This window comes from Aphelocoma coerulescens, chromosome 2, assembly GCF_041296385.1.
Source record: "Aphelocoma coerulescens isolate FSJ_1873_10779 chromosome 2, UR_Acoe_1.0, whole genome shotgun sequence".
Classification (NCBI taxonomy): domain Eukaryota; kingdom Metazoa; phylum Chordata; class Aves; order Passeriformes; family Corvidae; genus Aphelocoma; species Aphelocoma coerulescens.
In genome coordinates, this window is record NC_091015.1 from 89,568,664 (window position 1) to 89,582,275 (window position 13,612).

The 13,612-nt window shown below is 37.2% G+C and overlaps 1 protein-coding gene across 1 annotated transcript in view; it reads left to right on the forward strand.

Annotated features, from left to right (window-relative positions):
• Positions 1 to 13,612, forward strand: part of RETREG1 (reticulophagy regulator 1) — a 64,412-nt gene that overhangs the window by 6,871 nt on the left and 43,929 nt on the right. Inside the window, exons 2-3 of the mRNA XM_069008310.1 lie at positions 7,205 to 7,311; positions 9,052 to 9,082. Coding sequence (XP_068864411.1) covers positions 7,205 to 7,311; positions 9,052 to 9,082 — 138 coding nt within the window. The remainder of the gene's footprint in view (positions 1 to 7,204; positions 7,312 to 9,051; positions 9,083 to 13,612) is intronic.

Here is a 13,612-nt window from a genome sequence, read left to right on the forward strand (position 1 = left end):
TTTCTAGTAAATTCTAGAAGGTTTTCTAAAGAAAAACTGATTTGATCTGTGCTTTCTGGCTGAACAAATACGATTCTAATCTTTTCAATGAAACCTGACAAATAAGCTCTTTGAATAAAAGGTTGATGGCTGAGTTTTCTTTGTCTTCACAATGAAAGAATTTTTAAAAAATGATGCTAGTTTTAGCATAATAAGCATGCCTTTTCTGCTTGAGGGTTTTGTGTTTTTTTAATTATTTGTTTATTTTTATGTACCCAGTGATAGAATTTTCGTATTTCTGGGTGGTATCCAATGGAACACTTTTTCCTACTTGGCACATAGGTTGCAAATCAACTGCTTTTCAGTGCTTCATTTTACTCTGAAATATCTCAGATACCTGTTTTTGGATGGAACTCTTATTTAGAGAAAAACTTGAAGTGAAAGACAGTGCTTCTTTCTAATTTAAGTTTTTACGGAAGCTTACATTTTTCTCCACTAAATTAGATGTCATCTAAAACATTTTTAATGTACATATTTTTAAGAAGCATTCTATTACAGCCTTTCACAGGTTTTCAGCTAAACAGATAAACAGCTTTCTAAGTTAAAGCTGCCAGGCAACCCAGAGTGGTGGTGTGCATATTATAAAATTTAATTAGCATAAGATATAGAGTAAATGCTTTTGAAATTATTTTATTCAACAAATTATACTTTTTGGAGGGGTAAGGAGGTTTTTTAGACAGAATTTAGGTCTTCATTCCTTCTAAAATTTTTGACAGCACATATACAGATGTGGTTTTGTACATGTAATTCCTTCTCTTCAACACAGAATCTGCTGTACCACAGTTTTTGTGTATTTTTCAGACATGCAGGTTCACAGTTAAATACCATATAATAATATTGTACCAAACTCTATTCTGTAAATAGATTCTACCAAAAAAGTGTGCATAACTTACTCCACCTTAAGGGAAAATCTACACTTCTTGTGTAGGTATGGGGAAGGGATTTTTGCACTGTGATTCTTGAACAGGTATCTAAATACTTTGGCTCAGACCAGGTGTCTTGGTTTTGGCTGGGATGGAATTAATTTTCTCCCTGGTACAGTGGTGCAGTGCTGTGTTTTAGATTCAGTATGAGAACAATGTTGATAACACACAGATGCTTTATTTATTGCTGAGCAGTGTTTACCTAAGTCAAGGACTTCCCAGTTTCCCGTGCTCTGCCAGTGAGCAGGTGCATAAGCAGCCAGGAGGGAGCACAGCAAGGACAGCTGACCTGAACTGGCCAGAGGGATATTCCATACCACAGTGTGTCATGCCCAATACACAACCTGGGAGGAGTTGGCCATCACTGATCAGGTCAGGCTGAGCATTGGTCAGTGGCTGATGAGCAGTTGTATTGTGCATCACTGGATTTTATTCCTCTCTCTTCTTGTTGTATCACATTTCATTTATTATTATTCTTACTCTTACAAACTTTATTTCAATTATTAAATTGTTCGTAAGCCACGGCTTTTACTTCTTTCTATTCTCCATCCCATCTCACCAGGGCAGGAGAAAAGTGAGCAACCTTAATTGCCAGCTAGTGTTACACCACAACACTTAGATGTACTAAAGGAACAATAAGAAAAATACTGGATTATTGAGTTCTGGACTTCCAGGGTTTTGAATACTCGAGGCTTGGATTTCCATATTTGTAGGTACTGCATTTTGATATTTAGAGAGGCTTAGTATGAAAATCATTTATATAGAAGAGCAATTCACATAGAAGTTGTAAATTTAATAGATGTAAAAAGCAGGATTCGCAAACCTGGTTTGGGATGGCTTTTCAGTCAGGAGAGTTGAAGTGTTAAATAAAATAGAGTTGAATAGATATTTTTTCTTCTTGATTCACAGGAGGGCAAACAAAACAATTGACCCAGTGATCAGTAAGGGCACAAGCTTTCTGATACTACCTTTACCATGTATTTCAAAAATGTTGTTCAGGCAGTGCATTTCATGCTGCAATTACAAGAAAACAAGCCCTCTTCCTCTTCCCCAGACCTCTTGCTTGAGACAGTCATCAGAATTTACTGCAACCAGACAGGTGTTGATTGCTCCAGCAGTAAGTGTGGAAGAATGGTCTACATTCGGCTCCAAGCAGGAAACAGTTACCACCAGGAAACAGTTATTACCACATCTTTTCCTTACCCAAATGCCTTCACTGTAGATGTTTGTCTGAGAGAGTGTTGGGTGGTCCCATGTAAGAGCAAAGTACTTTTGAAAGTAGCAGTTTGATGTTCTCAAAATGCACTAGAAATACTTTCTCTCTACAGGGGAGAGCCATTCTCTATGTGGTTTATGTCACAGGCCATGCTTGCTTACCTGTGTCTGATTGGAAGAAGATCAGTGCTATGGAAAACTCTGGCTGAAAGGTGTCAGTCGATTTTCACCTTAGCTTTTTATGAGGAAACAGTTATACACCAACCTGTGCTCTTCAGAACTCCACAGAATTATTCTGAAGAGTTTGGGCTCTGGTTTTAAGATGTAAATAGGAGTTTGTGGAACACAGAACTGAAGTTCACAAACTACTCATGCAGCCAATAAATGTGTCATAAAAGCTGATGGTGAAGCAAAGCTCCATGCTCGTATCTGTGTTATCAACAGTTTTCATTTATGTGATTATCTCTGGAATTAATCTAAGGATAGATGATTATTAAAAATGTACCTGCTAAGGCTTTTCAGAAATAACTAGCACTGGCTGCTGATAGTCTAAATAATTTAATTTTGATTAAATGATTTTAATGTTTTGTGTTTACAAAGTGCAACTCATTAATAGTTCTAGAATGTGTTGTAAAAAAACCCAAAATCTTAACAGCTGAAATTAAATAATCAAATTGATTTATTTAGCATTTAAAACAATTTGGTAGGCCTGTGCCTTCCCTTTATCTCATGATACAATTAAAAAGAGCTTTTGTCATGCCCTATAAGTTTTTATTATGTTTACTGACTGCAATATTGTATAATAATTGTTAGCCTTTAAAATTTCTTAGCTGGCTCGTGCCACTTGAGTAACTTTGTACAATCTGGCTTGTGCAGTTAGATGTCCCAGGTGCTCTGCACTGTGAGATAGCTGCCTTTTGATACAACATATTGACAGTATTGACATATGACCATCCCATACTATAAGGAGCTGGAGAAAAGACAAGAAGGAGAAGGTACCTTAGGCTTCTTTTTTATCTTTAGTTTCACCATCATGCAGTTGAAGAATTTCCACTTTCAGTTGTGGAAGTTGTCAAGTTTTGATTCTTAATTGTGCAGTTTAGAATAATTTCAGTACAGCTGCAGTATAACCAGGCCTAGAAACAGAAACTGTTGTGCCTGTAAGTTCTAAGGTCAGCCTCTTACTGAAAAATATTTGCCAACCACTTCTAATATACTAAAATAGTCACAGAATGATGATACCATTCAGGTTGGTAGGGGCTTCATGAGGTCTCTAGTATGACTTGCAGCTCAAAATAAGGTCAGTACTTAATTCAGGTCAGATTGCTGAGAGTTTTGTCTTCACAGCTCTCAAGGTTGGAAATTCCACAACCTCTGTGGACAACCACTACTTCATTATCCATTGATACCGCTCCTGTTTCATTTCACAAAAATGGTTTCTCAATCTTCCTCAGTGGAGTTGAGTAGCAGGCTTGGTTCCATCACATGTACATTCTTCCTACATAGAAGAATGTATGTTGGAAGGACAGCAGGAGGTCAGCTAGTCTGACTTGCTCAAATGAGCTCCAGCTGGAACACATTGCTCGGGTTCTTACACAATTAACCTTTTCAAAGGCCTACTCCATAGTGGTCTGCCACCTGCTTAGCACCTCCAGTAGCTCTTTCAGTTGAGTGCTCTGGACCAGAGGACATCCTTCACAGTGAGGCCACTGTTGCCATCAGTGCAGGGGACAGGCATTTCTTGCAGCCTCAAAGGCAGGTGGCTGTATCCCACTCCTGGGGCTGTGTCTGAGTGAGGGCCGTTCCTGTGTGGGGAGTGCCTGTTTCAGCCAGTGACAGGGACTGAGTCCTGGGCACCTCATGACTGGTTTTTCTTTTTGGGAGTCCTGCACTGCCTACAGGAGAATTTCTTGTCCCCTTGTTTTGCAAGCTGTCCTGTTAACTGCTGAAGTAGTTATCTGGAATGCATCTATATGTTGTTTTAACGTTTACTTTCTTAAACTGCCCCCGACCTCCCCAAATAAAAAATTCCCCAAATACTGAAAAATTCCAGGGGGAACACATCTTGGTTATGTCTATAGTAATGGTTTTTATTTCCACACTACTTGTAGAGGAAATTAAACAATTTAAACTTCAGTCTGTTCTGTTTATTGCTTAAAAAAAAGAGAGCTTGTTGAGTAAGCTTCTCTTAATAGCATTATTCTACAAAACAGAAGGAGTGCAGTATATAAAGATGTCATTCTGGAGCCTTTCATTTTTGTCAGATGAGTGTGTTAGAAATGCTTAAGACTAAAATCTTCTTTTCTTAAAAAAAAGAAGGGGGAAAAATGCCCTAACTTTTATTAATAAGCAAAAGTACCACAGAAACTGTTAGTCTGGTTGCTATGCATCATGTTGATAATTCCTAGAAGAATTTTGAATCCTGACAGTGGTAGCGTAATGAGTAGTTTTCAGATCCCAGCATGTTGAAATAACCTTTTGATAAGCTTATGATAGATATATGCCAAAAAAGTACAAGGGGACCTTATCAGCTTTTCACCAGGAAGGGCTTCAAGGACACAGATCTCTGACATATGGCTCGCAAACAGTTTTTCTAATCTATATTGCTCTGGCACCTGAGGGCTGCCACAAGCTGGCTGTGAGTGAATTCACAAGGGATGGTCTTTCATGCAAACATCACAGTCTAGGTAAAGAGCTAATAATGTTAAGACACTGGAAGTTCAGTCAGAACAATTCAAAGCTCTCCAAATAAGTGAGGAGTCCTTGTTTGGTGACTACATTAGCTGCTTCAACTAGATTACAGTTTTTTCCTCAAACACTGGAGCAGAGAGACTGCAGGGTCGAGAAGGTGGAATGACATGACTTGGAAGCACCTTTCAGAGAGGATGCTGCCTTGTTAATCCTTGCTTGCTAATCCTGGTCCGCTTTAGTGCAATTGTTTTTAACAGCAGGTGACAGCTGTGATTGCAGTGAAACTAGCAGTATGGTTTAGTTGTGAGCATAAAGTAGGTCAAACATGTTCTGTGCATTTTTTGAAAGATGCACTAAGCCATCTCAGTAAGAATCTGATCTTACCTTGAAAATCTAGTAGGGTATCTATGTGTGTACACATGTGCATGCACTCGTGTATTAATTTTGGTATTGCTGTATGTATTTGAGACCATCAAAGAGTGGCCAGTGCTAATGGCTAAGTCAGGGCATTCTGTGTGATTCTATAAACATTCATGCAAAAGTGCCATGAAGACCCTATAGAACAAACATGGTGTTAAGCCTAAACAATTTAAAGGTCTTTATTTGTTATAAACTTCTGCTGCCTAGAAGTTGAATGAAAAATTCTTCACTTGATTTTTCTATACAGCATCACATCTCTCCCCCCAGCCCATTATCAATAAGTTAAGTAAGTAGGCTAAACAAAGTCTTCTGTGCAGTTGAACTTAACCCTTAAACACAATCAAAGATTTTTAATGCTGAATAATACTACCAAGAGCAATAGTAGGACAACATGATGCAAAGCTGTTATGAGTTTTGATTTATTGAATTATGATTGGGCCGTTTTGAGAGAGGTTGCCTTGTAATAATTTTTCTCTACACTTCTCTGTTGGTTTTTTTGAGCTGGCTGAATTATATGAAGGTGCTGATTTTATACATTTATTTTGTAGAATAGTCTTATAATTCAAATTCTCTACAGACATAAAATCCCTTTATATTTGGATAAAACCTTCAGAGTGAGCTTATGTGTTTGTATTGGAATTCATATCCTGGTCTTCTCAGGGTGATTGGGTATTATGAATTTGTGTTAAATGTGAAAATTAGTGGCATGGACATTTTCTTTAATGCAGTCTTTCTTTTTGAGGTTTTCAAGAAATACTGGAGCAGTTTGCTGCAACAGGAGTGTGTCCTGAGCTTGTTAGAAATATTGTGAAGTCAATTTTCTTTCCAAAAAAATCCAAGTGTGCTCAAAGGATGCCTCTTGGCTTCCTGTAGTGGCCATGTTTGCTACTCTTTTTCACTCCCCTTCCCCGTCTTTCTTGTAGAAAAGCTCTGCAGCAGCAACTCATTGGGTGGCCAGTTGCCCTGTTTTCAAATCTGAGAGGTTTCTTGGAAACATCCCAGCTTTGTATGATTTTGTTTCTGTTGGTATTCTCGTTTGATCCAGTGCCTTGGACAGTGGCTTCTTCCTGGTTTTGGCTAACCTCAAGTTTTTTAAGTTAATTGCTTTTACTTTGAAAAAGGTATTAATTTTTTCACTATTTCTGTTCAGATCTCTGACTTAAAGTGCTTGAAACCAGCTATTAAAATACCTAACCATTTTTTATTTATTTAATTGAATTTTAATTCTTTTTACTTCACACCCTTTTTTTGTGTTAGGATATTTGACAGTAAAACAGATAGAAGAGCTAATCTCCAAATACAGCTGGATAACAAAGTCAGCAGTGCATGAGATTGTAATTCATACTTTCTGCGTCTAGGTCTCTTTGACTTGACTAGACATGTTCTAAAAAATTATGTAATTAAAAACAAAATTCATGAAAGCTTGTTATGAAGACAAGTTTTAGTATTATGCTGTGATATAAATTTATCTCATCTTTGTGTTTGAAAGAATAAAAGTTTGTATAAAAGTCTTGCTTAAACATAGGTTCTGTAGGAAACACAAGAAAAATTTTAACCTTTTTTTGTGCATTGTGCCAAGAAAATTATTTTAATGAAACCACAGTTAATTTAAAAGTAGTATTTTCTATGCAATAATTAAAATATTTTATTTTCTTTAGTTTCTCTGTGTGTAAATAAAAGTATGGACAAAAATCTACTACAAACCCAGTGTTTAATCTGTGTGTCTTTAAATGTCATGCTTGGAGCTCTCAATATTTGCTTCCCATGGAAAGGTTGTGGGGAGGCACTGAATTCAATTAAAGCAATCTGAGTCTATTTCTTCCTATTTATTTTCAGTATTAGTAGCAGCTGTCAGTTGTTGCATGCTTCCAATGAGTTGAAAAGTATTCAACATTTATTTGTTCTTAACATTCTAGGTTTGTTGCATTGACCCCTTGGAGAGTGTATCATCTGACTTCCCTTATAGTACTTGGAGTGTTAATTCTTCAGATAATGAAGGATTTGGTATTCTCAAAGATAAAAGGTAAGTGTACTGATAGAGTTGTGTGCTTAAACACCTGCAATTTGGAGCATGCTAATTCATTACTAAAGCCAGGTCAATATTATGATTATTGTAAAAGTATCAGCTAATTTTAGAGAGTGATAGTAGATCTGTGATGGTCTATTGCCATTTTCAATGAAGCTTTGCTATATTTTATAGGAAGGGCATTAGGAGATTTGTTTTAGCATTTAGATGAGTGTAATTGTTATGAGTGGACAGTCATTCTTGTTTCTTAACTTCTAGGTCTGAAAATGCATTCTTTTCTAAAATACAAAATTTTCCTAAACATTCATACTTCTTCCAACATTAATCATGTAATTGTTGGAAATTTTGGGACAGCCAATATAAGTCGTTGAAATTTGTAAAAAGATAAATTACCTATCTTAGCACAGTTCAAATAAGTAAGCAGTATTTTCTTTTTACTTTGTGTACCATTGAGTTTGTATAAAGTCTTATACACCATTGAGTGTGTATAAAGTCTTATACAACCAATTTTGGAAGAGATTTTGAGTTTGTTGGCTGGTCCCGTGTTTTGGGGTTTTTTTTTCAATTCCTGTCCTGTACTTCATTACCATCTTGAAAATTCTTTGACAAAATATTCATCATAAGTTTTTAATTTTCGTTGCCATGAAGATTTCTTTTTCAAGATTCTTATTTTGCCTTTTGTTTGTTGTTAAATCCCATGCAAAGTGTTTGAAAAACCATCTGAACATAGTACGAAAACAGGAAATAGGTGTCAGAAAAGGATGGTATTCCTCTTTGATGTACTAACACATCATTTCTGACTGCCAAAGCCCATTGTTCCCTGCTGAGTTACAGCAGGTATTTGCTACCTTTTCTGAAGTGTGATCTCCTGTCATTTCCTTTTCTGGGAGTCTTGGTTACCATTCTGTTTCCTCCTTGAGTATTACAAGCCCAGAGGCCAACTTATAACTCTAAGCAGAATTTGATTTTTTAAGCTCTGTGCTGTATAAATCGCCACAAACATTGAATACCTTGCAAGCTGGAAGGCAATGATTTAGGTAAATTCAGTCATACCTGCAATTAATATTTTTGTAGTGACCAAATCCAAGATGTACCACTCCTGTGTTTGTGTGATTATTTAACCATTCATTTTAGACATGAGGCTAGGAAGACCTCTGTTTCCCAGCTTAGAGAATAATTATTTATGGTAGTAAACTCATTTATTTTACTATTGCTGTTGATGCCATTGTAGACAGAGTTCAAGAAAAATCAGGCTCTTGAAGTAATACTGTAGAAGTCTTGTGGTAATGAATTGAAATCAATGAAGTGCCACTCCAAAAAGCAGTAAAATTCTTCCCAGTATAACATATCTGTGTAGCTGCTTCACACTTCCAGCCAACCACTAGATGGCAAGACTATTACAGATTCATGAGGAATGTAGTGGTTGTCAGTGTATAGATGTAAAGGGTGTGTTGATGTAAAAGTTATGTTGATTATTGTCTTCATGACATCCTTCCATGTGGAAATGTAGCCATAGAAGATCCTTACTTGTTCCATTTATGAATTTAACTAGACGTTAAGTTTACAGAAAGCAATTCAAGAACAGTTACTGTAAGATAATATAACTTTCCTGTTTAACTGATACAAGGAGTTCCTTGTTCATTTTGTCCCAATTCTGAACATATTCTATAAATAAGAAAAGAAAAATTCTTTCTGGTTTGGTGCATTATGTTTCATCTTAAATTCCTACAATTGCAGGTGCGCAGCTTTGGAGGACCATCACTGGCAAGTAGGTATATTATTTTTAATGCATGGTTAATTATTACTTTATTTTTTATGGTTGGCCTGTATGTTTTTTTTTAAAGTCTGTTTTCCATCTAATAAATTGCTGAACTATTTTGATCTTAGGATATTTTCTAAGTTTATTACTGCTTGTTCATAATTTTTAATGAATTCTGTTTTCTTCTGATTTGAGTTATATTAAAGTATATAGTAATATATCAGACTACTTCTAGAAATGCTTTTTCTTACACTGGGATTATCATGCTTTGTGTTTTCTGGGAATTAGTGTTTTCTTTGAAAAGCGGAATAATACTGTGTTGTTCAAGGAGGTAACTTTTAGAACTTCATTATACCAGTGCTGCCTAGAAGGAGGTAAGCTTGATGGGGTTTCCCTTTAAGTCAACACAAGTAATTGATCATTACAATTGCAAATAAATATTAAGTAATATCCATATGAATAGAGATTAATAATTCTGAAGTCTGTTGACTTGCCATTAACCTGTTTTAGGCAAATGTTTATGTCATGTTAGTATAGAGTATATAATTTATATAATTAGTTGGCAGTTGTCCTGGTTGCAGCCAGGACAGGGTTATTTTCTGCAGTAGCCAGAAGGGGCATGGCCAGGACCCAGAGGTTCTTCTCTACCCCCTCACCTCATCTTGCAAGGGTGGGGGAAGGAGTCCCCTGCGGGTCGCATACTGTGGCACTGGGGTTGGGTGTAGTCGGGGTTTACGCATGCGGAGCTCTCCCATGTGAATCGTTCACCTCCCATCTACACTATGATATGTTGCTGTTACTGTTTGTTGCTCTTTCTCTTTGCTGTTTCCCATAAATTGTTCTTATTTCAACCCATGATCTTTACTTTCTGTGTCTCCAATTCTCCTGTCCAGCCCTCCACAGGGAAAGGGGTGATGGAGGAGTGAGTGAGCAGCACATGGTTTGGAGTGTTTCACTGGGAACGCTGAATTGGGGAACACCATTCCTTAACCACAACAGCAGTGTAATCAGTGTCTAAATGATTTGCAGACAATCCATTTTCAGAATAAAAGGTTGCATATTTAAAGCATTATTCTTCTAAACAGACCACCAGGATTTATTATATATCTGACATAATTTGAAAAGATATCCATTAGTACACTATTGTATTATAGCCTGACACTGAAGAAACAGTAATGCAGAGTTGAAAAAGGGGAGATGCAGGGTTTTGTTCTCTGTCTAGAGACAGACACCAGTGTCATGGCAATTACAGAAAGCAGTTCATATGTACAGCTCCTGTTCAGTTTCATACCTCTAAACTTCCACAGTCTCTTCAGACTTTCCTATAAATGTGAAATGGAGCTATATGGAATTAATGACAACTTAGTTCATGAACTAAGCAGAGTAAAATGCTGCTTTTACCATAGCCAGATTTACTTTGTGTGTCTGTGTAGAGCGGCAGTGCTTCAAAAATTTTAATTGAGAAGCCATTGCTGTGGCACAGTAGATTAGTGTGATTTATGTTTCATTTCTTCCTCCTATTCTTTGTGAGTGAAATTTACATAAAATTTACTGTCTTTTGGGGTTTTGAATCTGACTTCACTTTGTCTGTTTACATTCGAGAAGAGGAAGGCAACAAAAACCAAATTGCTTGTGAAGTGAAAGGAAACACAGGTTTCTCAAATGCCTTTTGTTTCCATGAAAAATAATTCTACAGTCTGATACAATTTTTTCCTCTTACTCCCCTGTTCATCAGGTCCCCAAACCAGAATAGTCGATTTTAATGAATAGACTATAAATAGTACTTTAAATATCTTGAATTCAAGTTTTCAGGTGTTCAGAATCCCAGACTTGATTTGCTGTTCTGTGGGGAGACAATGCAGAGTGGAGAAGAGAATTTGATGAGCTCACCACAGCTCATGCCCCTGGGTAATATAATACAAGCATTGTATGTGTCCATCTAGCCCAGTATCTGCTGTCTGAAGGGATCCAGCCAGGAGAAGCATGACCTTGGGTAGTGCATTAAAGCAGGACAAGCTTGCACAGTACTTCTGGTGTACTTTCCCTGCAGCTTCCAGTTAAACCTTCTCCCCACCCCAAGCTGTTCTAGGTGGACCTTCCGTGAGTTTGTCTCGTTGCTTTTGTTCTTACAGACCTGCTGTTGGCAGCATCCTGTAGCACAGAGATCCACAGCTGAACCACGTGCTTTGTGAACAGTCTTCTGTTTGTTTACTGCTATATAATAGTTTCGTAAGCTCTTCCTAGATTTTTTTCTTGTTGGAAGAAATACCAAGCAATCACTCTCTATTAGAATTCTCCAGCAAGCTGTGACTTTATAAACTTCTGTCCTGTTCAGTTCATGAGTGCTTAATTGTTCCTAAAATAGAGGTTCTCTGACTTTTGATATCTTCGTTGTGCTTTTCTGCATTTTTCTTCCATTTCTGTTCTCCTTTTTGTTGGGGGGAAAGAATTACAAATAACATTCAGCATTCAGAGAGATCCTTGGAATATACATTGGCCCTCTCTTCTTTTCATGATAAATGCCAACACGTGATTGGGTATTTTTTAAACCTCTACCGAGCTCTGAGATGATGTTTTCATGGATATTAATTACTTCAAAGTAATGTCCTGAGTAGTAAAGATCAGCTTAAAGCTCATGTGACTTTGTTTTTGGAGATTTTTCTCTTTGAATTTCTCCACTTTCATCTGCCTCTTTGCAAGAAATCACATGATACTTGATTAAAGTTCTGCTGTTCCTTGCAACCGGTCTCTACCAGAATAATCCCTTTCATGTCCCATGGCTTCTCAGGCTTCATAAAAGCATTTGCTGAGAGACCTTGGTGAAAGCCTTCTAAGAAATCCAGGTGAACTTTTATGGACATCAGTGTTCATCTACAAGCAGGTTCACTTTTTGAAGGGACAGAAGGTTTGTGATATGATGTCCTTTGCAGCTTACATTAGGACAGGCATGCATGTCCTTTGTTAGTTTTCCTGACAGTTTGCACAGAGCAGAGATGAGTGTTTAGTGGTTTGCAGTTCTCTGGCTCTTGTGTATCCTCCCTAAAAATAGATACTGCTTTGGACACTTCACAGTCCTCTGCTTTAAGGCAGCTTCAAAGGACACTATTTAACATAAATTTCAACTGTAGCACCCAGCCTTTCATTTATAGCTTTTATAAGTTCACATAAAGACTTTGCATTTGTTTGCACTGTGGGTGGATGTTTGGGTTTTTCTTTTTCTGAATGCTGCTATAAATGTGCCTGTTGATTGTGTTGAATTTGAAAGAACTGCTGTAAGATGTTGAGGTTGGGTGCATGGTTCCTTTCCATTTTACTCAAAATTGGATATGAAAAATTGTTTTCAAGTTATTATATAAGCAAGGGGTGCCTAGTATATCCCCATATCCAGCAGAGAATCACCTGCTCTTAAGTAACATGCAGAGAAAAACTTTAGTAGATTTGTGATACTTTCAGTGAGAGACAACACCTATTCTAATAAATGTCTATTCTAGTAAATTAAATGTGCACATGATTTTTCTTTGGCATCATGGCCCTACAGCCCTGCATCCATAGTAGGTAACTGCCTTAAGGTCCATGCAGAATGGCTGTGGGCAGGCAGGAAAGGAGTTCTTCTCTGTGCCAGCTTTGAAACTACTTTGGCTTGTTTTGGCAAGTGCTAGTGGGCATGTGCCAAAAATGTGCTAAGAGCTGTTTTAATGGTTTAACTGCAGAACTGACCGATTCTAGTGCCTGGACAGAATTGCCACACACAGTGTGGTTTATTTAAGCAGATGTAGATAGAATGCAACAAAAATTATCTGAACAGACTCATTTCCTGCCCTACCTTTTTGTTAATGTGATTCTGGTTTTGAAAATTATTATTGGTCAGTCACTATCACAGTAGGATGTTTCATAAATGGTGGCACTGATTTTTCATGAGTTTTTTTCGTGAAATGGTAAATTTTTGGTAGTTGGAGGGTGAATGATTATGGCTGTTCTGAAACTTGCATTTTTTCAGCATTCATGTGCATTGTGTATTTCTTCTGCTGCATGTACATTCTAAGTATCAGAGACTGAAATACTTCAGTGAAGATTCTGTTAATTTGTGGCACTTGGTTTTGGTCCTCCTTCATCTTTGTTGAGCACTGCTGCCAAGTCAAAGCAAGCATACCCTCCCTTCTTTTTCATTACCATAACTCAAATGCAGAATGCTTGTTGTCTCACATGTAAAATGTGTCTATGTAAGAAGACCTGTGACTGTATTTGTAATGGAGTCATTTAGTACTATTTTAAGTTTAAAATTTTCAAACTGAAGCAAGATAAGCTGAACCTTCCTCAGGGAAGCACTGAAGCACTTTTTTTTTTTTTTTCCTGAATCTGGTTCTGTTTCTGAGAAACTGCTGTACTGGTATTTTTCCTTCTTAAAAAATGGGTGGCAGCTATTAAAGGAGCACTGGAAAAGGTCACTTGCTGAATTACTCTTCCTCATTATAAAGCTGTTTTATTTCTTCCTATCCTACGGAGATGTCTTTGAAACCAGACGCTTCTCTAGTCAGTAGA